This window comes from Sitophilus oryzae, unplaced genomic scaffold, assembly GCF_002938485.1.
Source record: "Sitophilus oryzae breed Bouriz unplaced genomic scaffold, Soryzae_2.0 scaffold_170_pilon_pilon, whole genome shotgun sequence".
NCBI lineage: Eukaryota > Metazoa > Arthropoda > Insecta > Coleoptera > Curculionidae > Sitophilus > Sitophilus oryzae.
In genome coordinates, this window is record NW_022146402.1 from 1,173,608 (window position 1) to 1,201,062 (window position 27,455).

Below are 27,455 nucleotides of genomic sequence, written 5' to 3' on the forward strand. Positions count from 1 at the left end.
CTATATCAAAATTGCTGATGACTGTGCTCTAGTTGCAAATCCGTTACAGCAATTGCAGGAAATGCTGAACACATATACATGGGCATACGAGGCCTTGGGACTTAAGCTGAACATCGATAAAACTAAAATCATGTGCACTCCCCCGGAAGATCACAACAATGCTATAAAAATCTGAGATGAAGTGTTGGAATATGTAGTGGAATTAAATTACCTCGGCAGTTTGATTTCGGAAAAGGCCAATATCGACTCTGAAATTCAGCACAGGATTAGCAGCGCCTCAAGAGCATTCTGGAAATTAAAAGACAGGGGTTTCTACAATCATGGCTTGAGCACAGAAACGAAACTTGCGGTGTACCGAGCGATAATAATTCCCACCATGTTATATGGAAGCGAAACCTGGGTGCCATACCGCCGACACATGAACGCATTAAACATTAAGTTGCAACAGAGGCATCTTAGACAACTCTTAAAAATCGAATGGTTCCATCATGTCTCAAACGTATCGGTCCTTGAAAAAGCTAGCTGCGAGAGTATTGCAGTCATGATTACAAAGTCCCGCTTAAGATGGGCTGGTCACGTATGCAGAATGCAAGAAAACCGCATACCAAAATCTCTGCTTTACGGTGAGCTTGTAGACGGTAAGAGGAGGCCGGGTGAACAACTCAAAAGGTTCAAGGATATTTTCCACGAAAACTTACAGGGAATTAACAAGCAGAATGAGTGTGAAGAGGCAGTTCACAATAGAACGGAATGGAGAAGAATTGTAAAGTCACTTAAGAGCGACAACCAAAAAGTAAAGAGGCAATAAAGCAATGAGATTTTTGAGTCTGGAGTGCGGTAGACAGATAACATCACGTATCGGGCTTTTCAGTCATAGAAAAGCTCATGAAAGAAAACGCCTTGCGTGACCATCTTCTGATGCGTGTCAAATACTCGTCAGCGAGTAATGGCGGTATGTATTTATACACTACTGGCAAAGGAATATTAGCAATAGGAGGTTTTCAATGCGATAAAAAAAGATGGTAAGGCTGCAAAATACACTGCAGTGCAACAGAGACGGATAAAGTGTCTTTTCCCTACCATCGTATAGGGGAAGTGATCATAGAAGTGATACGACGAGAGAGCCCCTGCGAGAGGGGGCGCCGGGCGGGTCTTTAAGACGCTTGTGTGGGGGCTACCGCCTACTAATAGAACAGAATCGAAAAAATAGAAACAGGACGGACAGTGTTGCCATTCAATTAAATCGAAATTATGTTGGCTTGTCAAAATCCTAAATCTTCTAATCCCATTATCTTGCCTACTTAATGAAATATTAAATAAAGTACGAAACAATTTTACGAATGTTTTCTCTAGGCACATAACTTCTTTCTAAAACGAAAAGTAACATGCAAAACTTTGATATCATTTCTAAAATAGCAAGTGCAATTCTATGAAATGGCAATACTGTACGATCTTCCTAGCAGTCGCCCCGACACAGTCGGTCGGCGGCGGCGCTTCACAAAGCCGCGGCTGTGACAAAGGAATTAGGCCGAAAAAAACTTTATAAGGAGTAGACGAACAGGGTTGCCGGGTTTGTTAGATTATAATTCCATACGAGAACAAAATTCTCGGTAGATCTTCAACAAAAATTAAAAGTACAGAAACGAAATAAAATATAATATTTAAGTCCAAAATTAGCATTCCTATGTGTCGTAATAATAGATCACTCAAATAAAATACAAATATAATAAATATAACAAGAATTAGAAATAGCTAGGTATATTATTTAATATTAAAAAAAATATTGAATTAAATAATATTAATATATTAATAAAAACATATAAAACTATAACAAGTAGGGATAGCAGTCACAAATTAGTGTAGCAGTCACTTTTTACCTTTGTACAAATTTTGATCAGTGATATCTAAAATTAATTTCATTTCAATGGGAAAGCTGTAGCAAATCTCAACTCTTTTTTCATATCAATATATTTTTTTGACGGGGAAATCACTAAAATATTTGTCCGAATTTAGGTTGTTTCTTAACTTAAATTTTGTTTTTTGTTTACATTTTTTGGGGGAAAATATGGGTTCAACTTTAGTAGATGAATGAAATAAAATCTTTTCAAAAGATATCAACTTCTTCGGGCATGTCGCCAATACCACGCCTAATAAGGAGTAATAAGGAGTAATAAGGATTTTTAGGAATATCTCTGTAACTCTGCAACTAGACAGAACGATGACCTGTATGTGTGTTATTACTAAATAAAATTTAATGAAACAATAATAAAGTCAAATTATACAGATTCCAACACGGCAGTCGCTTAATTTTTAGTCAAATAAGTCAGCTTTTTATAAGTGCTTCTATTGTAAAAACTAAAGACGCAGTTGAATATATCGTTAGATTTTTCTTTAAATCGGTAGATCGGTAGCTTACAGACGAAACCGGTAGACCTGGCAACTCTGTGATGAACTGACGGGAGTCAGAATAGCGAGGTGCGGAGGCGCGGGAAGGGAAATAAAATAATGGCGATAAATAAAGGGCAGGGAGATGGGTATCATGAGTGGATGGGAGGTGGCGGAATTTCCAAAATTTGTTATCTTATTGGAGTTTGTCTAAGTAGACAGTCGTAGTGGAAGTGGAAACGGGGAAGTTGTTGTCCATCTCTGTTTAAGCATAGACTTTTTATAGGCGTTTCATTCCAATGCATGTAATTCCTATGCCTAGAGATCCATTGCCGGGCCTGTATACCAAAATTAATATTTCGACGTCCCCCATCATTCCCCAAAAGCATGACCAACTTCTGTAAGTTGGTCACGCTTTTGGATGGAATCACCCTGTATATGCGTATTGGATAATGTCATAATTTTATATTTTTGGTTTCATATTAACCAGTTATTTTAGTTAGTTTGTATAATAATCATTTATAATTTTGGCTAATATTATAACTCCATTTTTAACTCCACTATAATATTATAATTCCAACGGAATATTGGGACACCCTGTGTAACCAAAATGTACACACAAAAAACTTTATTTTTAATTAGTTTAAATGACGTTCTCAAAACGTAATCTTTAATCAGCGTCAGTTTAATCGCAATAGGATAAATTCTCTCATAACTCGCGCATTGCTCCTTTCAACAACATTCCTCTCAACTTAACTTGCCCTTTGCTGTGCCATTGCAAGTTTGCGCTTTAATCTTGCGTCTGCTTTTTAATCGGCACACCTCTCGCACTTCGGCGGCAGAGAACGCTTTCCGGTCTAATTAATTAATTTCAGTGGCTTTCACAAACTTAGACGAGGCCTGGGGCTGAATACTTACATTAAAGACAACTGGAAGGAGAATGGAATAACACCGTTTATAATTAGTCTTAGTTGTTCAAATATTTTTGGTAGTAGTGCTGCTCTTTTTAGTTTTTTTGTGCTTTTCTTATATTGACACTAGCGATGAGCAAAACTGTAATTCTCCAGTTACAACACTCAGAAAAAAGCATTGTAAAATGCACAATAAATCACCTTCAAATAATTAACTCGTTCGATGGAATTCGATTTACCTATATATTTGTTTTATAAACGATTGCTGATAATATAATATTGTTTTCTATACATAATAAAAATTAAAGCTTTCGAAATAAAGTGAATACTATTTTATCGGATATAGTCTATAAAATGAATAACTTTGAATTTTGACCGTTATTTTTTACCAACATGGCAAATATAAAATCCCTCTGTCAAAAAAGTTACTGATATTCTTTAAGTATTTTTTAAATTAAGTGCCTGAACGAATCAGATAGGTAACTCTTTTTACTTTCGTGAAATAGAAAAGGAAAATAATAAAACAAGTGACAGTTCTTCCTCTTCTTGCAAAAATCAACACGAAATGGCATAATTGTTAAAAGTAAAATGTCATCAGCTTTTGACATTTCTAAATATCAGACCAATGCCGTCTCTAATAGAACAGCCTAGGAGCGAGATTTATGACGTCACGCTAATTAGATATGGATTAATAAATATGTTGTAGAACATAATTATTCCATACATGGAAAACATAATTATTCCTCGTATTTTTGGTTTGTATTTTAAAAATGATATAGTTTACATGAAATATACATAATATACAGTTAATAAATATAATATATATACCTTATATATTTATAGTAATAAATACTTTGGCAAATAAACTATGAACCATACAAATGCAGCAAATGTTTTACAATATACAAATAATGAATAGGTACATAAGATAATGGGTAAAATGTAAAATATATTTTAAATTTTGGGGTTTAAAAATCTATCTAATTTAACAAGAAGCATTCACAAAATTTATATGTACATATATTTTGCAAGTATCAATGTTCCAAAAATTATATTTGCAAATAATACAATATCATAGAAAAAAATGCGTCAGCGATAGCTATGAAATAAAGATCGCTGTCATTTTATAATGTAAAATTATTCTAAAATTTTTGATTTTCTTGGGATTTAGGTTCGGGAAAAACGCTGATTAAGTTTTCATTTGGTTTTTCATTATTTTTTTGGTTAAAAAAACGTTTCGGCTAACATTATAGCCTTAGAATTTTAGAATTTAGAATGAGTGGGAGGGGGGTTAATCACTTCGACCTTACAGATCCATTGTGTCCCCCTTTCTTGAATCATAACTCATCATACAGTCCCAGGGCTTTGACAAAAGCCAGTATCTGGGACGGTTTTATAGAGGGTACTTCTCCATCTCCAATATCAGTCGTACCAAAATTCATGGCACGAATGGTTGTCGTCTCGGCGCACTCAGTGATGAGGTGTACTGGTGTTTCACCATCTTCCCCACAGAATCTGCATTCGCCGTTTCTTTCGTTCTTAGTTTCAATCTACTGAGGTGTTCATTGAGGAGACAGTGTCCTGTTAAAACCCCGTGACAATCCGAAGATTGTTCTTACTCAGACCCAGGAAGATCTGTGATTTTTCTTGATCATAAGCCCTCAGAAACTTCTTCGAGTGTCCTAGACCATTGCAACATTTCCATTCCAAGTTGCGGATGGAATCTTCCAAGTTCTTGAGTTCCGCCTTGAGTTGGTTACCACTTGGAAAGCAGAACGGTTCTGGTCCAGTTAGTGGAGTGTTCGCTCCTTTCCTAGCTAGATTATTTGCTTTTCATTGCCTTCTATCCCTTGGTGAGCAGGCACCCAGTGTAGGAGGACTTTGTTTTCTTTGGCTAATTTATTCAGCTTCTCTATGCATTCTTTGACCAATTTCGAATTGATTGATACTGAGTTGATCGCCTTTAATGCTGCTTGACTATCAGATAAGATGGCTATTTCTTGTTTCCGATAGTTCCTATCTAAGATAAGTTGTACGCATCTCTCGATAGCGTAAATTTCTGCCTGTAGGATACTAGGGTAAGTGCCCATTGGTTCGGAGTAATTAGCTCTCGGCCCAAACACTCCGATCCCTGTTCCCGTATTGGTTTTGGAAGCGTATACCAAGTTATGGTATGGTCTTTTAACTGCTGGGCAAGCGTTTCGCTCTTCCAATCCTTCTTATTGCTCAATACTACATTGACATGTTTGTCAAAGTTGTACGTTCTTGGCATATCGTCCATTGGGAGTTGCAGAAGTGGTATTTCCTTTTGAGAGGTGTTCCAAGCCCCTGATCTGACAATTCTCCCAGTACTAACATTATAGCCTTAATCAATGTTGTGTCATATAAAAAAATAGTGTCGAATATAATCCAAAAAAAAAAAAAAATAATATAAAATATTCACACCACACACCACATAATGTTTACTGCAATTAATAAACTAATATACACTTGTCAAAATATCACTATCTATGGAGATCTATGGAAATCGACTATGGAGTACGATTTCAGCCATAGTCAAATATAAGGAATAATTATGTTAACGTGACGTCATAAATCTCGCTCCGAGGCTGTTCTATTAGAGACGGCATTGCGTCAGCATGGCCGCAAGTTGCTAACCTAATAAAATTAACACTAGAAAAGCCCGCGGGAACTGTCAAATTCAAAGTTATTCGTTTCACAGACTATATCTAATATTTAGTCCTTTTAAAGTAATTATAACCCTATAATTATGTTGTAACGTTTTTAGTTCGTTACATGTATTTTTTATATATGATTTATATGATGTCTGGCGTATCGTCATCGGATTCCGTATCGTTCAGGCCTGATAATTTATTTGGTACGCTTGGCGTAATTTTTACGTTCCCTAGTCGCCAACCCTGTTATCGTTTCACTGCTCTGTGGAGGCGCTGTCAACATCGCTCCAAGGTTAGGTCGCTCTCCGCGCTTAACCTCACTTTTGTTCACCCGGCTTTTAGAAATGGTAATAATTTAAATCTTGCTGCAAAATCTGAATCAGCTGCCATTTCGAAGCAACAGGTAAAGATGAGATATTATCTTTATTAGATTCGTTATTATTATTGAATATTTTTAGGGTAGAGTTTTGGATTGACCCACCTTAACTCGTATTTGTATTTTGCTGGCACATTGGTGTTCTTTTGCTTTTGTCCTCCAGAATGGTACATAGAAGAAAGGACAATTTCTTTGTTTATTATTGAGCCCTCGGAAGTGTTTCGAGGTAGGTTTATTTTGTTTATTAGACCTTGCTTGGTTTTTTTAAACAAGAGTTTCGTATTTTTAGGGTCTTATGGACGGACTGTGTCCAAGGTACGGGTAGTGTTCCCCTGTACCGTTATCTTATGGACGGACTGTGTCCAAGGTATGGGCAGGTGTCCCATATCTATGTATTGATTCTAAGATTCGGGTATTATCCAAGGTCCTAGTAGTGTTCCAAGGTACGGGTAGTGTTCCCATATTGCCACAGTATGGATGTAGCGTAAGCCCCATGCTGCTTCGTTCCCATCCATAAGCTAGTTAGTAGTTACGGCTGTTCCAATTCATGGTGTCCTCATTCTGGCCCCTTTTGTTGTATTGGATGGCCGAGTACAGAGATGCGAGCCCACCTCACGCTGCTACTGTTTGAAGCAAGGTTACATAAAGAACAGCTAAGTGTAGATTTAAGTTCTAGTTTTACATTTAACATCTAAAACATTTTCAGTCTTAAACAGTAACGTACATCTTAAGTACTATCGTACAGACTATGTTTAGTGGTTAGATTGTTAAGAACATTCATGTCGATTTAATATTTAAAATATGATTTAGATCTTAGGTTTCATTACATTACGTCTTGTAATGGTATTACTTTTATAGATATTTAGTACAACTCTTAACACTACTTTCTTTGACATATAACCATTATATATATTTACAAGAACTCTACAATGTCATGTATCAGCAAAGAACATTATGAATAAATATAGTCATTAGGTTTAAGTAATATACAACTGTGTTTACTTTCTCTGTACATGCCTGGCGCCCAATATCTATTTTTTTTTGTTTATTGTTATTAATTAGTTTTCTTTCCAGTGAAATACCTTATCCACTACTGTTCTCCGTTGAAAAGCTGCCGTTCGCAGTGGTAATTATAAAAAAAACGCTACAATGTTTTAAAAGAACCACGTTCAAAATAAACTGGCATTGCCTTATTATTTTTGAAAAGTGTTCCTTCTCTATTTATTCCAATAAGACGTCCTTATAATAAATTTATTTTAGCACGAGAGTATTTTATTTCTATAAGAATTGCTAACAGTTTAAATACATTTCTGGTAGGCTATTGCCACGTGATTAATTCTCCCCAATAGAAAGTCATTCGAGTTGGACATCTAAAGATGGTGTTTGGCGAGATTGACGGGATAAGCCCGATTAACCACACATTTTTATATGATTTTTGTCGCGTTCCATTATTTTGAATAGTACAATGGTATTTATTGTGTATGACAGTTGTTAGTGACAAAAAGGAGAATTTTATCGTTTACAGGTAACGTGTTGTTTTAGTAGTTGTTTGGAATAATCAACCTAACCTACCCTAACTAAACGTTGCTTTCTTTTTTTTAGAATCTCTGTGACTTTTGAAAGAATCAAATAAAGGCAGATCAATTTCAGGACATTAGAAAAAGCATTCGTCACTAGACAAAATTCACCGGGATACCCTTGTATCTATTATTTTTTATTTTGGAAGACATTCAACACAATTATTGTATTTACCTGTCTACTTATCACCAAAAGATTAATTCCGAAATAAAGTTATTTTACTAATAAATTTAATATTTATTTTATTTAAATTGTTAGTACTGATCCTATTCGATTAAAATCGACTCAAGCTTTAAACAAAGTGACATATTAATAAATCATTAAGTATTGCACTTCAAAATATAAAGAGAAAGGCTTGAAATAAAAGGAATGTATTTGAAAAACAAAAGGAAAACACTAATAAACAAATATATATTTATTTAAATCAAATAGGCAGCATTTTTATTTTAAATCTGATATACCACTAACAATGGCAATGGTCATGTATGTTTTATATGCACGAGTATATGCATAAAATCAATAGATGTCTTATTAATTCAATTATGACCATTAATGAGGCCAAAATAGGTTTGATTTTATTTTATTCATTCCTATTCAATCCTGTTTCACTGAAAAGAAAGGTTCCAAATGAGACTACTTCGAATTCCTGTAGATAAATAAACTCACAGTTTATCGTCATAATCTAATTACGCACTTGAAAAGAGCAAAAACAATTATACAGCTAGAATTATAATTAAACTTGCTTGCTAACTACATCTAACAAAGATCCGTAATGGTCTACTAGCTCCTAAGTACGGAAGGTATTAACAAGAACAAATAACCTCGGGCTTTATTACGCGCTTCAATAATAATAAAATAAACCATAAGCCACCCCTTGCTATTACTGGTGTTGGTAACGCTCATCCTCGGCTTGGGGCTGCCCTAATGTTTCTGAATTCTCGTCAAATTTAATTAGACTCCTAGATACTGGGCTTCGAGTATGAACTATTCGGATTAAAAGTCAATAGAAAAAATGAAAATTTTAAATATATTGTAATTTTAGTGATCCAATATTAGTCCAAGAAAATAGGCTTTCAGATACAAAGTTTTTGATAAAAACTTGAATTTTTGATATAAGTTACTTTGAAATAACCTATCCAATCAAAACCAACTGTAAAAGGTTTTTTAAGTTCACCCCCGACAAGGGGTGAAATAATAGTTATTTTTTATACAAGACGATAAAATGGTATTTTATCGTCGACCGAAAAGATTAATTCGCGAGTGAATTAATTTCGGAAGACGATAATGCAGTTTATCGTCGTGCATATAAAACAATATTTTTTTCCATAGCGAGTTACGTTTTAAAAAATATTCAGAAATTATTATTTCAAGGAATTTATTACGAGTAAAAAAAATATTGTACTGGGTTGTCGTTGGTTTCTATGTAATTTGACAAATAAATAAAGCTGTCTCTTTAGTTGTCAGTTTTGAGTCAATATATTTTAATTCTCTTTCGTGTCGATTGCTGATTGAATTGGAGCCAGAAATGGCTCAAAACGAAATAAGTAAATTAGCAACAGATATTCAGGCTGAGGCGACAAACGCCATACCCAAACTACTTCCATTTAAATCCCGAATAACTTTTGAATTTAATAAAAGGAATAAAAATTTTCAAAAATGGAAGCAATTAAAAAACGTGCGAGAAGAAATAAAGTTTTTAACTTATCCTCGCTGTTAAAGTATCATTTAATCTACCCTTGCGGTTAAAGTACTATTTTATCTACTATTTTTGATAGTTATGTTACGCTCAATAGCCGAATTCGGCAATGCCCGAAAAAATACCCAAATCTAGTAATGAGCAAGGAATATTTCCCAAACCCGAAAAATCAACTAACCAATGAATTAACACCCTCCAAATAACCACGCTAACCAACTCGCCAGATAACTAAACCAATCCAACCAAAAAGAGTGAAAACAACGCAATCAAATCACACTATAAGCAAAAAAAAAAGAATCGAATAAAATTAATTTTTCTAGTTTGGGAAATATTCCTTGCTCAAAACTAGATTTGCGTATTTTTCTCGGGCATTGCCCGAATTCGACATTGGGCGTATTAGATATAAGGCAAGTTTAACAGTTGCTATAGAAAAAATAACTAAATTATTTTTTCGGAAAAATGGTAAGGACTAGAAAAAAAATCAAATGAAAGTTGTACATCGTCCAATTTTACATAAAAATGGTCTCTATACTTTTTTGCTCAAATCAAAATTAACCGAGATAGGGCGGCTGGAAGCTAGGGGACAGCTTTTATTGAAACATTTTTTTCAAAGTCCTTACTATTCCTCTGAAATTTGAAAAAAAAACACTTTATTTATATTTTTCATCCCTTCTCGGGGTGAATTTAAAAAAATCTTAATTGAAATTTATAATTTTCCAAGCAAATAGAATAAAAATGTTAAATATATGAATTTTTCTACCCCTATGCCTATAAAAATCTATCATCCCCTATGCCTATAAAATGATAATTCGGGGACCTTTATATCAGAACTTCCACATACCAAACACTTTCTAGTCATTTTTACGAGCATTTAAAAAGTCCAACGAAAAAAAAAATTGAAATATAATTGCACAAACATAAAATTAACATCTCACTGAACACACTTGCATCTTTGGCTATACAAGGTGGGCCACTGAAAACTTACAATGGCTATAATTTTTAAACCAACAAAGATATCAAAAAAATAAAAAATACCGTTTCTATGATATCGAAGGGGAATACATATGACGTATTTTTTGAACCACCCCGACCTACCCCTTAGGCGGCACCCCTACTCACTTGAAAATCTTAAATGGCAATACCCCACTTGTGGCGCCTTTTTGGAAAGCCCATGAAAAATGCTAAACGACGATCATAACGTTTTTAGGGTGAAATTGAAAAACTACCCCTTACACGAAAAAAGGTGGACATTAATGAAAAAATAATTTTTTCAGCATAAGTTACAATTTGGGACCCAGCTAAATGAGGCAAATGAGGCATTTTTTAAACCACCCCGACCCACCCCTAGGTGCCATCCCCTCACTTCTAATCTCGTCAATGCCATTTTTAAATGTAGATAATAAAAAAGGCAACACAAAGATGTTTTACAGCCTAATTTTTATGCGATAACGCAAATTCTTACTTATCATCTATTTTTTTACTTTCAACAAACAGGAATCTTAAAACGGGCATATCTTTGCGTTTTTGCACTGTCTTCTATCGATTTTCAATCATTTGCAAATTTGGTGGTATTTTGAACGTTTATTTGATTCGCTTATTTGAAAGAAAAATGGTTTATACTGTGGAAGAAAGAATTCAAATAGTTTTTCTTTATGGTGCTGAAGGTATGTGTTATTTGAGAACGGCCCGTGCTTTCAATGAGAGAAATCCGGACAAAAACGTAATCACGTTTATGTTAGAGATTTGATCTTAAAGTTTCAAGAAACTGGGTCGGTCAAAAATAAAACAAGGACAGGGCTCAAGGTACTGAATGAAGAAATGCAGATGGAAGTTATTGGTCAGGTATCGGTCAATCCAGAAGCATCAACACGCCAGTTGGCATCAATCACAGGTATACCTCGAATATCTGTCAGGAGAGTATTGAAAATGCACAAATTCCATCCCTACAAAATGAAGATTCTGCAGGAACTATACGATCCAGATAGAAGGATTCAGTTCTGTGAACTAATGACGGAGGAAATTCGAAGGGAACCTTCACTTACTAAAAATATTTGTTTTAGTGATGAGTGCTCATTTTTTTTAAACGGAATTGTGAATAAGCAGAACTGCATATACTGGAGCGATGAGAATCCGCATATTGTTGTTGAAGGACACCCAACATCCCCAAAAAAGCTCAATGTTTGGTGCGGAATACTAGGCGATAAAATTATAGGTCCATTTTCATCGACGGAAATTTGACTCGTGATGCTTATGTGGAAATGCTGAACAATTTGATAGAGCCAGCCATTGTAAATGAGGTTGAAAATCAAAGAGATTTGAAGGAAATGTAACTCTTAATGAAGACCTCATATACTTTCAGCAAAGATGGGCGCCCCTCCGCATTATTCGATTGTCACAAGGCGGTGGTTGGATAGATATTATCCAAGGCAATGGATTGGCAGAAGGGGGTCCCGTCGAGTGGCCTTGATCTCACTCCTTTAGACTTTTTCTTGTGGGGTTACACTAAATCCATAGTCTACAAGACAAAACCAGGTTCGTTGCAAGAATTGCGGCAGAGGATAACTGAAGCATGTCAGAAATATTCCGAGAGACTTTCCAAAAAGTGAGAGAAGAATTTGAAAATCGTTTGTATTTTTGTATGGAACAAAACGGTTGTCATTTTGAGCAATTGTTAAAATAAATTATCATTTTAAATTTCTTTCAAATTGTCAAACATACATTTCTTATCACTACTTACCAGTAATTGTTGACAGAAGTTGAAATCTGTATGACCATCGTTTAGCAATTTCAATTAGCTTTCCAAAGAAGTGTCACAAGTGGGGTATCGCTATCTTGAGATTAGAAGTGAGTGGGTGGCACCCAGCGGTGGGTCGGGGTGGTTTGAAAAATACCTCATTTGCCTCATTAAGCTGGGTCCCAATTTGTAACTTATGCTGAAAAAATCACTTTTTTATAAATGTCCATCTAAGTTTTTCAATTTCACCCTAAAAACTTTATGATCATCGTTTAGCATTTATCATGGGCTTTCCAAAAAGGCGCCACAAGTGGGGTGTTGCCATTTAAGATTTTCAAGTGAGTAGGGGTGCCGCCTAAGGGGTAGGTCGGGGTGGTTCAAAAAATACGTCATATGTATTCCCCCTCGATATTATAGAAACGGTATTTTTTATTTTTTTAATTTGACAATTAAAAGTTAGTTTTCCATAACAATGTGTAATTTGTACTTTCTAAAACCGTATAAAAGTATGATTATTTGGAAAGTACTGCAAGTTTTAATGCGCATGCGTAAATAATCATAAGTTCGATAAAAAAAGGTTTGAAAATGGCATGTCGTGACATCGTTTTTAATACTAGTCGTATGGCGTTTATGCTTCCACATCTGATGTATATCAATGACTAAAGAATACAAGAACTAATAATACCCGAGACCATTTTTATCTTAACTTAGGGATATTTATATTTTTGATAAATGTTTTGACTACGCCTATGGTGTATGCGGTGATATCATACTAATTAGTTACGAAAAAAAAAATATTAAAATGTTAACAAAAGGTACAACACTAGTGTCGACGTATAGCACATATAAAGTACATATAATATCAGCAAAAAAAGGTGGAGTGGACTGTTTATTTACATACGAAACGTAACTCCTGGCCCTTTCTTGTCGCTGCAGCTTTTACACTTGAAAGCTGAACAACTAATCACCATTGTAATAAAGTTTATACAAAGTTCACTATACACGAACTATTAAAAATCGCTAAAATCGTCGCTGATGACCAGTTGTTGACTGATTCGTTACAACCAAAAAAATGGCGTCTAACATCACAAATTCTGCTGCAGCCCGTATATGGGCGTTAAATGTCCTTGTATTCTTTAGTCATTGACGTATATGATGTATATGTATATGATCTAGGGTTCATATGAATTCACATTTAAACCAACTCTAGTAACTAGTTAAAAATCGATTTTAAAAACAAATCACTGTGACCATACCTGATTCCTGGCTATTTATTTAATCTGACCCTTTCCTCTGTGCCATAACAATGCAAATTCAAAATACGGCCTTGTTTTGCTACGACAAACTCCGTTCTCTGAAGTACACACGACTTGAAAGGAATATTAAATGCGTTTTAGTGAAACATTGCGATGCAGCACTACTAGAGAGCGAGTTGCGATCAAAGAAAAACATGGAGGGACAGAGAATTAATATTGCTCAAGCTGGAATTTTCAATTCGCCCTTAAACGTATAGCCTCGGATATTGTTCGCTATGAAAACCAGATTTATATTTTGTTTTGTTTCAAATAGCATGAATATTTGTTTGTATTTTATGATCTTTCTAAAGGCTTTGCTCTAAAAATAAACGTATTTGTTTAAGGAGAACTTTACTACTAGGAAATATATGTATGTACTAGTTGTTAAATTAATAATATGTACGTTATGAATACCCTGTTTATTCAACATAATATTCAGACATATTCAACATATATTTTATACAAAAAAGGATAGGGTGTCTGTTGATTACTAGGAAAATCCAAATATAGATCATACTAAATAAACTTTTAGTCACGAGATTAAGCTTGACCGGCACAGCGTTGCCAACTTTTACATATTTTCTTTTAATCAAAATATTTTAAAAAACAAAAATTAATTAATTATAAATATATAAACAGCTATTATTTACATCACCAAAACTCACCTTCTTAACAGCACTTAAGGGACAGAAAGGGCCATTACTACTTTATAAAAGGACTTTCCCTTGCAAAATATTCTAATAATGTTGCGATGAGTTTTTAGCAACGCCTATTAAGCTATCTTGTAAACTTCGCAATAAAAGAGTTTCTAAAAAGAACAGAGCTACCACCCGAATCCCAAGCGGGAAATTTAAAGTACAGTTAGTCAGTGGCTGGCAACAATGAATTTAAAAATCGCGCCCTCTAAAACGCTTAAACCTATAGTTTTAAAACTGAATTCTGGACATTTTTTTTCTTTGATACTTTTGCCGTCTAATCTTACTTTTTAGGTGTTAAAATGAATTATTGTAACGTAAAACCTCTAACGAGTGGTAGGGGACTCAAAAAACTCACAATTTTTTAGGATGTTTATTTCAAAATTTAATTTGATTTAAAATAGGGGCGACATATTTCGGGACTCATTTAATTCCCATCCTCAGGCCCAGAAAGCTAAAATAATCACAATCATAATAGTCAAAACAATTTTAATACAGTCGTAAAAAATTATATATTTTAAATCAAATTAAATTTTGAAATAAATATCTTAAAAGATTGTGAGTTTTTTGAGTCCCCTCCCTGCCCCTCCTTAGAGGTTTTACATTGATATCACACTGGGTTGGAGAACGTTTTTGAATTATTGTAGTTTATTATCGTGGCAGTTAAAGCTATACCGGGTGCATTTCAAAAGTGGCTCACCCCTATAGCTTTTTTATTTCTTCAGATAAATAAACGAGATTTGGTATGTTAGTATATGACATAAATTAGGATTGATTGACGTATTCAATTGTTTTTGGTCACTTCCTCTTTCACCGGAAATGACTACAACTTTTGATTTTTAAATGGCAATCTCGGCATTTTTTTACTTTATTCCATAAAAAATTACATTCTGAATAGAATGACATATCATATGTCAACTTTTGACATTTTCGCTTAAAACGAAATTGAATTTTAAATTTAAATGTTCAATGGCTATGTTAAAAACACTAATTCTTAATCAAGGAACCTGGGAAAAATAGATTTGATCGTCTAATGTTTTAGTGCCTTGTCCTGGCCAGTTAGAAAATGCTCAAATCGTATTTTTAATCATATCTCAATTTTTTCAAATGGAACGAGGGTGGCTCATTAGCATATTTGGGAAAAGCATTTTTTTACAAATAATTTGATACCTATTATATAATTTCAAATACACCATATGCCAAAATCCCAAGGATTTTTTCACATTTCATTCGACCGATTCGACGTTCAGAAAGATAGGTGGGATTTTCTTTTCGACAGAGAACGCAACGCCTGGCTTTTATTGTTCTGCACAAAATTGGTTAAATAGCTTTGTAAACACGACCAAAAAATTAGAAAACTAGACTAGAAAATTTGAAAGTATCCTTTAATTGTTCATTGTTTTGCTAATAAGCTAACAGGTCAGCTGGCTGTGACGCAATCCCGGCGAAAATCTATAAGTGTGCAAGTAAAGAACTTATTGGTCATCTTAAGGTTCTCTTCGATATCATATGGGAAAGCGGAGAGGTACCTCAGAACATGAGGTACCTCATTCAAAACACGAATATGGTGAATTTAAGAACAAAGGAAGTGCATCAGACTGCGGAAACTACCGAGGAATTTCGTTACTGGCTATCGGAGAAAAAATTCCTGCAAAAATTATGTCAAACCGCCTGCACCCACATATAAAAAAAATCCTTCCAGAATTGCAAACAGGTTTTCGCACCAACCGTGGAACCGTCGAGATTCCATATTTTCCCTCCGCCAACTACAGGAAAAAAGTAACAAGGGCAGCAGTCTAAACTTTATGTTGCATCATTCGATCTACAAAAGCCTTCTATTCTGTGAACAAAGATGCACTTTGGGCAATTATGAAAAGTTCGGAGTACCCAACAAATTACTTACAGTATGTAAAAGGCCTCCATAACAACAACCAGTCAAGAGTGTCACATCATGGATCACTGAGCGATCCCTTCTTAAAAAATACAGGAGTTAGTCAGGGATGTGTCTTAGCGACTTTCCTATTCAACATATTCATGGCAGAACTCTCCATTATAGTGGACCGCAAACTGCAGGAGAGAGGATTGGGCATTAGATACAAGTACGACGGCGATCTGTTCAACAAAAAAAGCACTCAGGGCATAACACGTACTAAATTTATCACAGAACTTTTGAATACGCTGATGACTGCGCTCTAGTTGCAAACACGTTACAAACAAATTTACAAGAAATGTTGAACACATATACCTGGGCTACGAGGCTTTGGACCTTAAGCAAAACATCGGAACAAAACCAAAAATATGTGCACTCCCCCGGAAAATCATAAGGCATGCTTATAAAAATCGGAGAAGAACTACTAGAATATGTAGCGGAATTTAATACCTCGACAGTTTGATTTCGGAAAATATAGTAGGACTTGAAATTCAACAAGGATTAGCAGCGCCTCAGGAGCATTCTGAAAATTAAAAAACAGGGTTTCTACAATCATGACTTGAGTACATAAACGAAACTTGCAGTTGTACCGAGCAATTATAATCCGGACCATGTTATATGAAAGGCGAACCTGGTGCCGTACTGCCCGACAACATAAAGCATTAAAAAAGTTGCAACGGAGACACCTTAGATAGCTCTTAAGAATCCGGTTGGTTCCATCATGTCTCAAACGTATCGGTCCTGAAAAAACTAACTGCGAGAGAGTATTGAAGTCATGGTTACCAAATCCCGCTTAAGGATGGGCTGGTCACGTCTGCAGAATGCAAGAAACCGCATACAAAATTTCTGCTTTATCGGTGAGCTTGTAGACGGTAGAGGAGGCCGGGTGGACAGCTCAAAAGGTACAAGGACATTTTCCACGAAACTTAAAGGGAATTAACCATGCGGAATCATTGGGAAGAAGCAGTTCACAATAGAACTCAATGGAGAAGAATTGTAAACTCAGTTAACAGCGACAACCAAAAAGTAAAGAGGCAACAAAGCAATGAGATTTGTGAATGTCCGGAGTGCGATAGGCAAAGAACATCACGTATCGGGCTTTTCAGTCACAGGAAAGCTCATGACAGAAAACGCCTTGCGTGACTATCTTTTGATGCGTGTCGAATACTCGTCAGCGAGTAATGACAGTATGTATGTATGTATGTTATGCTAATATTTAATAAGATTCTGTTAATTATTAGTTCAAGAAAATAGGCCTTTAAGTACGAAGTTTTGGTAAAAACTTGAATTTTTAATATAAGTTACTTTGAAAGTTCTAAAAACGAATTGTGAAAGATTTTCTTAAATTCACCCCCGAGAAGGGGTGAAAGAAATAAATAAAATTATTTTTCGGAATTTCGGAGAAACGGTAAGAACTAGAAAAAAAAGTTGTGGATTTTTAAAATTTATAATTGATCTTGTAGAATTGTTTAAGTTGATGCCAACACCATTTAAAGTCTATTTTAAAATTATTTAAATATTATATTTTTAATTACAAATTGTTTTATCTGTACTAAATAAATCCAAAATAATAAATATACTGTTCGAGCTTATTGTGTGTCAATTATTTTATTCTAATTGCTACACTCCTACGTATATACATATGAAAAACGTAATTTCATTATTTTTCCCGGGATTTCACCCATTTCAATTATAGTAAGTGGAATACAGTAAATTTTTGTTATTCAAGTATACATATTTCAAAATAAAAGCATTGTACAAAAAGTATCATCGTACAATTAATTTATTTAATTAATTTTATTTTTGAGTGCTTGGAATGCGAGGGCTACATCATGGATGTATTCGTAAAATATATTAAAATAAATCGTAATAATATTGATTGTAAACGAATATAATAAATTAGTTTGGTCTAATTGTATTATAAAATATATATATACAAAAATGAATAAAAAGATTAAAGCAGGAGTATAATACTATCCGTGCATTCATGACAAAGGGCCCTAGGGTGGAGATCCTTGACAGTTCTGTTTGACGATTCATTTGACACATTTGAATTTGATTTGAAATTTTGTGGATTTGTCAGTCTTTATTGAGCTTATTTTATGTTATTTATTGTTTATTCTACTAGGAATAGTTGTTTAAAAGTAATAAATCTAGAAGGAAATTGTAGCAGAACTTAAATTAACAGTGACACTATCGCGAATTATCGCAAAGAAGTGTAAAATAAACTCACCGGCAAAAAAACCGGTCAGTAAAAACTAGTCCCAATTTCGAAGTTGGATTTCTCGCGAACCACTCATTGGATTTTGATGATTTTTTTTTAATTGTTAATTAATTCCTTCTTAACGGATGCTATGTCGGCAATTTTTATTCCGAATTTATTTTGAGCATATACAGGGCACAACAATAAGACTTTATTATAATCAAATCACATTGTAGCCTCATCTTTTGCGAGCATTTTGTTTTTTTAATCACGACATTATCTCTGTTTGTTTTGGAGATACGCTGCTTTAAAACGAACGTCTCGGAAAAATACTTCGCAGGCAGAAAGTTTTATGTGTAAACAATCAAGGCGACATCATTGTCAAATTAAAAAAATGCCATTATCTGTGATGGATGTTGCTCGTATTGTGGCTGTAATTGAGGATGGCCGAAGTCAACGTTATGTGTCCGATACCCTGGATATACCACGAACAACAGTCCAGGATGACTGGAATCGGTATATGGAAACGGGAAATTTCACCAGGCGAGTGGGTTCCGGAAGAAAACGGAAGACAAATGCAATTGACGACCGCTTTATTGTCCTGAATACTTTACGAAATCGTAGAATTGCGACTCAGAATCAGCATCTGCTACAAGCCGTGCGCGTAGAACTCAACGCAGTGATAGAACAATCCGATGAAGTCTAAAAGAAAACAGCTTGTCTGCAAGGAGGCCTGCCACAAGACCCCAGCTACTTCCAAGACATCGTCGAGCACGTCTTCGACGATTGATATTGAGCAATGGACTAAAATCCTTTTCACGGATGAATCGCGGTTTTGCCTGCGAAGCATTTTTCTAAGACGTTCGTTTTAAAGCAGCGTATCTCCAATACAAACCGAGATAATGTCGTGATTAAAAAAACAAAATGCTCACAAAAGATGAGGCTACAATGCGATTTGATTTAGCAATAGCTACTACAGCTGCTGCACCCTACAGGGTGTTACAAAGTTCGGGCAAAAAACTTCGTCTTATTGTTGTGCTCTGTATATGCTCAAAATAAATTCGGAATCATTACTGACGTAGCACCCGTTAAGAAGGAATTAATTTACAATTTAAAAAGAAACATCAAAATCTAATGAGCAGTTCGCGAGAAATCCAACTTAGAAAGTGGGACTAGTTTTTAGTGGCCGGTTTTTTTTGCCGGTGAGTGTAGTTGTTTGTGTAGCGTGCGGTAGATCTCGGTCAAAAATTCAGGGAAATAATGGAATAACTTTACGCTAGTAAGTGACTATATAATGTACATATGCTTAGTAAACCAATCATTTATGAAATTTACTTAAAATTAAGTAATTATATATTTTTTCTTGCATTTTTGCTTTTATTTACTACTTGTCAAAGATTAGATGTCAAAGAATTTAGATAAGTAAATTTGACTTACCTGCTTCAGTAGCGTATCGAATGTTTGTGTTAATAAATAATTATTATAACTTATCTATTTTTATTAGAATTGTATAGGTACTTTTATAAAAAAAATTAATAACTACCAACATTTATTCACAGCGTTTTGAATAAAATTAGAACGGCACTAATAAATCGCAATTTAAGTCGGCCATTTTAAGACCCGTCGCGTTCGATTTAAGATTTTCGATATGCTCCTTCCTTAATCATTTTATTCAGAGATACTAAATAATCGTCACAATTTAAAAAACCTCTATTTTTTGAATACGAAAAAAAAAGATCTTTTTGAATACGAAAAATTATTTTTACGTAATTATACCACATTTATTTATTCTCTCATATCTTTGTTACAGGATTATAATGACGACATTCGCCAGGAACAAATGTGGGAGATGCAAGTATTGTCCAGCCAAAAAAATAAGGGCGACGACACAAAACAGTTTGGATCCGGAGACGAGGAGAGAATCACTATCGATACAGGAGGTGAATCCGGGTCCCAAAGTCCACAAGATCACGAACACCCTGCTATGAGAGGAGTCCCAACAGGTAAAATAAAATTAAATAAAATAAGAACGGAATATCATAAAATGACAAATTATGAAAAAATCCTAAACTCGTAAAAAGTTGGTAAATGTAAAGAACCGTACACATACAATATATTCATTTGTTAAGAATGCCAAACATTTTGTAGAAATACTTAAGAACATACAATTAGGTCCTTCAGACAAATCTTTTAGTTTTAAAGTGGAACATTTAAATAATAACGTCGCCTTTGAGGAATCGTTAGAAATTGTCGAGGCTAGATTGAGGACATAACATTTTCAGAAAGAACCTTGCTGCCTCTTAAGGGATTGATGGAACTCTTGAGGTGCTGTCTGCACAATTCTTATTTTTAAGTTAAAGATAAGTTTTATGAAATAAAAATATCTATAAAAAGTAACTCGCAAAATATTGTTTTAATTTTCTAACTGGTTTAATCATAAAACTGTACTGTGGTTCTCCCAAACTCAACCTTATCAATATGGGTGGAGGCAAGACATCACTACTACTATTATTATTTTGCAAAAGCCTCGACCTCTTTCTGTAAAATGTAGATGAATGTCTAAATGCCTTTTTAGTGTTTTTTTAGGCGTAAATTAAGTATGTTTACTTTTGTAAAAACTTTTTATTAAGTTATATTCATGATGTTCATTAGGTCGCAAATACTACTTAATGGGTTGTATTTACGGACGTAAATAGAGATACGTAAATTAGGTTATAATAATGAACATAAAATACAACAAAATATAATTGGACGTTACTTTAGGGATTATCAGTGAGACGTATCCTATTCGGACAACGGGTAGACGTCGGGCTAGTTCAAGTATATGTACGTCGTGCAAGCCAACGTGGGAACGACGTTGGGTAATTAATAGAAACGGTACGTTGTTATTTTGTACGTCGACAGATCGTTGGATTTGCCGACTCGGATCCAACGACGTCGCTTTTAATAGGAAAACGACGTCACAGGTCGCATCACCAGCACCCGACCTAAATTTGCACAAAGTCTGACGTCGCTTCAGGTCAGATTTAGTTCGAAGTCAGATAGATGCTACTTGGGATTGATATAGCATATATAGAATGGTTTGAGACCCATGCCATTAGTTCTGCAGTCGTCAATCCTAAAATCTGGCTTTGATATGTTGACGATACTTTCATAATCTGGAACGAAACCGATAGACAGTTGGATTCTTTTCTGAATCAACTCAATTCACAAAATATAGTCCGTCTAGAAAGTATCCGGAATTTTATATTTTTCCTAACTTTAATGTATTTTTTTCTGTAACACTCTAAGACAACAGTAATCCATCACATAGGTGTGCCGATAGTAGGCTATGACCAAAATCGGATGGCAACGCCATCTGTCAAATATTGTTGTTTATTGTAAACCGGCTTAAGATTTGAGAAATAACGTCGCAAGTAAAAAAAAATTGAAATGGTGGAATATTTGAATAGAAAAGATGTTCGAAACGTTAAAAAAATAGTGCAATTGACTGAACTCGGAAAAAGTGTAGTATATGAGACAATAAAGAGGATAAAAAATGGCACAAATATGAAGCATGGACCAGTTTCAGGAAGACCGCGTAAGTTTCGCGAAAACAATTTAAACGCTTTAGTGGCATTAGGACGACAGAATCCGCGCCTAGGGTTTCGCAAATTGGCTAACAGATATGGAAGTCAGCGAAAATTAAAAGTGTGTCCGGAAAGCGTCCGCATGTCACTGAAAAGACAAGTCTACATATCAAGGAAGCGAAAAAAATCCCTGTAATAACACCTCTACAAAGGCAGCGAAGAATGGACTTTTGTCAACGTTTTCAAGAAGATAATTTTAATAATGTTTTTATTTCTGACAAAAGTTACTACTTACGACTTAAACACTTAAAAATCCTATCAAAAGAAAATGTTACCGTTCAAGTTTCAAAATTTCCCACTAAAATAATGGTTTGGGGAGCATCTCAGCGTGGTGCTACACCTCTGTCTATAGTTGATGAAACTGTTAATAGTGCAAAATATTGTGATATTTTGCACTATTAACAGATATAACACTTTCAACTTGACCAACAAATTTTCCATGTTTTTTTTTGCATCTGAGTGTATACCTATTAATCAAGACATAGACAAAATACAAATCTAAAAACTCCAAAGTCTGTTACTGGCCTATAACCAACCAAACAACTGTATCAAATTGCAAAACTGGACCACCAAAAATAAAAATACCAGAATATTGTCATTATTTTTATCACAAAAAACTTGCGTCTTCCAGAAACCTCCGCTTCATCCGCGCCAGCATCCGAACAACTCGGCATCCTCTCCACCAACGGCTCCAACCAGATGTCGTCGCCCAGTTTGAACGGCTCCGACGAGATGATTCCCCAGAGCCTGATGGTGGCCTCTGCCGCTGGCCGCAAGAGGCCGCTGCTGACCGCGGGCCCCAGGACGGCCTATGACGCCCACCAAGCGGACGGTCATGAGCCTGCTGGCCAAGGCCAGGGCGGCGCAGGCCAAGCAGCTGGCCAGTCCGTTCGCCGGAACGACGACAGAGTAAGTAACAGGTGAATGAAAAGAAAATATTTAAGATTATATAGGTGAAGGTAGTGTGGAGCCTTTAAATTTGAAATTCAATAAGATACAAAATTCGCTTAAGTCAAAATGAGTCACACAGAGACCGCTAGCTTTTTATCTGCTAACTTAATTCAATTTACTAAACGTTCTCCAACCCAGTGTAAGTACATATCAATGTCAAACCTCTGACGAGGGGTAGGGGATTCAAAAAACTCACAATCTTTTAGAATGTTTATTTCAAAATTTAATTTGATTTAAAATTGGGGCGACATGTTTCGGGATTCATTTAATTCCCATCCTCAGGCCCAGAAAGCTAATATAATCAAATTACAATCAGAATAGTTAAACAATTCTGATATAGTCATACAGAGGTCAGGTTATCAAATACAATCACAAACAAATTCAAAAGGTTAAAAAATGTTTGTTTAAAGATAGTTAAGAATTATTTTTATCACAATTACTTAATCACAAACATCTTACGGTGAGCTTAGTTGGAAATTAAACAACTAAATTACAATCAGAAAGGGTAGTAATACTCAATTTAGGTTCAACAAGAGGCGTTACTAAAAAACAATTCTCAGAAAAGGTTGTGAAAATCTTTTCGAGAACTTTTTAGGTGAGGGGAGCCATATTATCTATTGTAGTTAGTTTAAATGACGGGGAAGGAGCGTGTAATAAGACAGTATTTATATTATATCCAAAAAAATCCTTTATGGGTATTTCGCCACTGCACTGCAAAAAAATCTACAAAATAAAATAGTTATTTTTTGTAAACACTTCTGCGGTAAACCTAAACGGACGCTGCTTGTCAGAAGTTGTGTTTACAGTAATAAAAATTTGCCTAACAAAGAAAAAAAAATGCTTAACGTTTCGGAAAGTTTTCTCTTTCCGTCGTCGGAAGCAAAAAAATATAAAGAATCAAGAAAAAAACTATTTAAAATATTTAAATTGAACTATTCGAGAACACTTTACTTTTTAAAACAGATACGTCTACAAGAAATCGTTGACGTTCTGTTAAAATGACATTATATTAAGTTAAACTTCAAAATTAACAATTACTACCTGATAACAATTACTTAATAAGGTAAAATCAAAACCCAAACTTTCTGTATGATTATTTTTAAATTTTACGTATGTTATGTTTATTTATGTTATGTTCTTTTGAATCAAAAAAGCCGATTGCCATACATTACTAACATCTACAGATGCATGAGCAATACATTTATTTTTATTAGATTGAATTAAAAAAGCCTCTTTTATTTTTCTTTTAGAGGCTATCGCTTCTTTCATTATAATTTTGGCGTTATTAAAATTTATTCTGAGCCCTGTGTCCCATGAATGCTGAAAATGAATGCATAAAAAATACATTAATAAAAAACGACTATCCACCATATTTTATTGACAAAACATTAAACGAAATACAAACCCCAAGTCATAGACACAATAATAACAATACACAATATATACAACTTACAATTCCATACATACGAGGCGTTTCGGAAAAAATAAGGATAGGAAAACAATATAACATACGAACATCTTTCAAAACACAAAATACACTTAGATCCATTTTATCACATACAAAACCAATAAATACAGAACAACAAACAAAAAATGTAATATACCAAATACCCTGTGAATGCGATAAATTTTACATTGGTGAAACATCTAGACCCTTAAATGTTACAATTAACGAACATAAAGATTATTTAAGAAAGGGAGATTCTCACAAATCTAAGATTTGTCAGCATTCATGGGACACAGGGCACAGAATAAATTAAACGGTCCGTACTTTGGTCAGGAAAGCACAGGAGAGCATAGCAACAGATATATTAAAGAACCAGCTTTCTTAAATGTAAAAAAAATATTTTGTTAAATACAGGGTGTCTCAGAAATAAGTGCAAGTATTTTAACTGGAAGTATATTTCGGTCCTAGAAACACGCCTACGAGGTTTTTTGCGAAAAAAAATTGTTGAAAATTTAAAATTTTTCTTGACATTTTCCGGAAAATCTTTAAAAACTTTTTAGTGCCACTTGTTTATTCACCTAAGATTTCTCTACGGTGTATCTAAACATTGCAGTGTTGTAACCTCCTATGTTATCCACATTCTACATAGTTCTATATTTATAAATTGACAGACAAATTTCTACACAAAAAATTAGCAATGTTAAATTTAATCTTTTATCAGTGCTCATTACTAATAATTCTAGAAAAAAAAACATTACATTTATGACGTTTACGAAAATCTTTGTTATGCTGCAAAATAACTTTATTTTGGAATAAATTTAATAAAATGATTCATCATAATACATGTTTCACTCAACAATTTTAAATACGTATTTTGTTTTTTCGCTATTTTTTTCGATGGATTTCGATAATGACATCGACAGCGCAACCGTGGGTCAAGAGTTCCGCGTGTCAACTTTGGGTATCAACGTGGTTCTTTGATTGTCAACGTAGTACTTGCGTGTCAACGTGGTTCTTTGAGACACCGCGCCGCCGTAGCGATCTTACGTCATGCGACGATATTAACCGATGTTGCCGTAGTTACAACAATTTCAAATTCAAGACATTCGAACCAATCAAATTCGTATTAAATTTTAAAAATAAAACAGAATCGTAATTCAGAATTCAATTTATCGAAAACAGTCCGACGAATAATCAATGCGTTTTTGTTTTGTTTGTTTCCTTTCATGTTTCTCTGTTTTATTTTTAAAATTTAATACGAATTTGATTGCTTCGAATGTCTTGAATTTGAAATTGTGTAACTACGGCAACGTCGCTTAATATCGTCGCATGACGCAAGCCCCCCACGGCGGCGCAGCGCCTCAAAGAACCAGTTGACACGCGGCACTCTTGGCACACGGTTGGGCTGTCGATGGCATTGTCGAAATACATCGAAAAAATAGCGAAAAAACAAAATACGTATTTAAAATTGTTCAGTGAAACATGTATTTTCTTAGATTGAAAGTAGTTCGTAAAGTGGCGATAAGAGACAATAATTCTCAACATTTATTCATTCAGAAAGGTATTCAAAGTAATGTGCGCTTTTCAAGGTGTTTTGTAAATCAGTGGTTCAAATTGTAATAAAGCGTATATGAAAAGATGTGTTAGAAATGGGGACTGTTATTTTAGCAGATATTATAATAGCATGTACAAGTAAAGCAGCACAGTGAAGTGTATTTTATTAAAGTGTGTATCAAAAAAGAGAACGTCATAATTATATCGATTTGTCATAAGTATCTTTATTTAATGTTAGGTAAGTTTTTTTATTTATTTTCTGTAATAATATCACAATCTTAAAAAAAATATCTTAAAAAAAGTATATACTTTCTTGTCCATATGGCAACACAGGGCGTCGAATTACCTGAGATCCGGACTTGATCCGGGTAATTGGACGGTAGTTGGCGAAATCTGCCGGCGGATATCAAAATGTTGCTATTATTTTTTTAAATTTTCAAAGTTAAATATTCGGTTATTTTCAATTTATTTTAAAAATGGTAAAGAGAAAATATGTTTCTTTTGACCAGATCTACCACCCCTTAAAATATTTGCACTTATTTCTGGGACACTCTGTATAGAGGGCAATTTTAAGGTGCCCGTTTTTCCTGCCGGTGATTGTATATTTCTAAAATGAAATAAATCACAAAATTGTACACCGTATTAACCAAATCCAGAAAACTAATAACTTCAAAAACAACCGCTCTAAAAACTCTATATCTCTTCTCTCTATTTCGCATGTTTCGTCCATGTTTTATTAACTCTTCTTCTTTTTTTTGGTAATTTTCCAGGCGCCCGCCCACGCTGGTTCCGCTTCTACGTGAAGATTACATGGCTGGCGGAGTCAACCTCAACCTGATTTAATTATACGGAATATTTATCACAGGAAGTGGCCGCGGCCGCTAACGCTACGCTGCATATGGGCAGTCGAGGATCGTCCGCACGGGGAAGTGGATTATCTGCAACGGCCACCGGCAGTTGGAGCCACCTACGGTCGTGCGGTTGTGTTTTTCTGTCTGGATTGATGCACGAATTTATGCGGTGGTGTTTTGTTTGCGAAATGAAACGAGAGGATGAATAAAAAACGTTTTTGATAGCAATATATACTTAGTTTGGTGAAAATGAAAGTGTAATTGTTAAAGTAAAATTGGTGGAGTTCTTATAAATTAAATTTAATATAGCGTTACGTTCTTGCTGGGTTCTTCTGGGGATTCTAATCAAAACTCTAATTCAACTAACGCAGTATATTAACACAAAAGAACAACACTAAAAAACTATTTGACACTATTTACAACTTAAAACTAATATTTCAAACTTATTCAACGATTTCCAATTATGTTGTAGTCTCCCTCACATATTTAGATACTCTCTTTGTAGTTGAGCTTATTGTTTTCTATTGTTGGCATTGATGTTCCGA

The 27,455-nt window shown here is 34.6% G+C and overlaps 1 protein-coding gene across 1 annotated transcript in view; it reads left to right on the top strand.

Moving 5' to 3' along the window:
- Positions 1–26,902, top strand: part of LOC115881261 (KH domain-containing, RNA-binding, signal transduction-associated protein 2-like) — a 175,163-nt gene extending 148,261 nt beyond the window's left edge. The window contains 4 exon segments of the mRNA XM_030898678.1: positions 20,289–20,484; positions 22,757–22,917; positions 22,919–23,016; positions 26,830–26,902. Of these exon segments, the coding sequence (XP_030754538.1) occupies positions 20,289–20,484; positions 22,757–22,917; positions 22,919–23,016; positions 26,830–26,902 (528 nt within the window).
- The last annotated feature ends 553 nt before the right edge of the window (positions 26,903–27,455 follow it).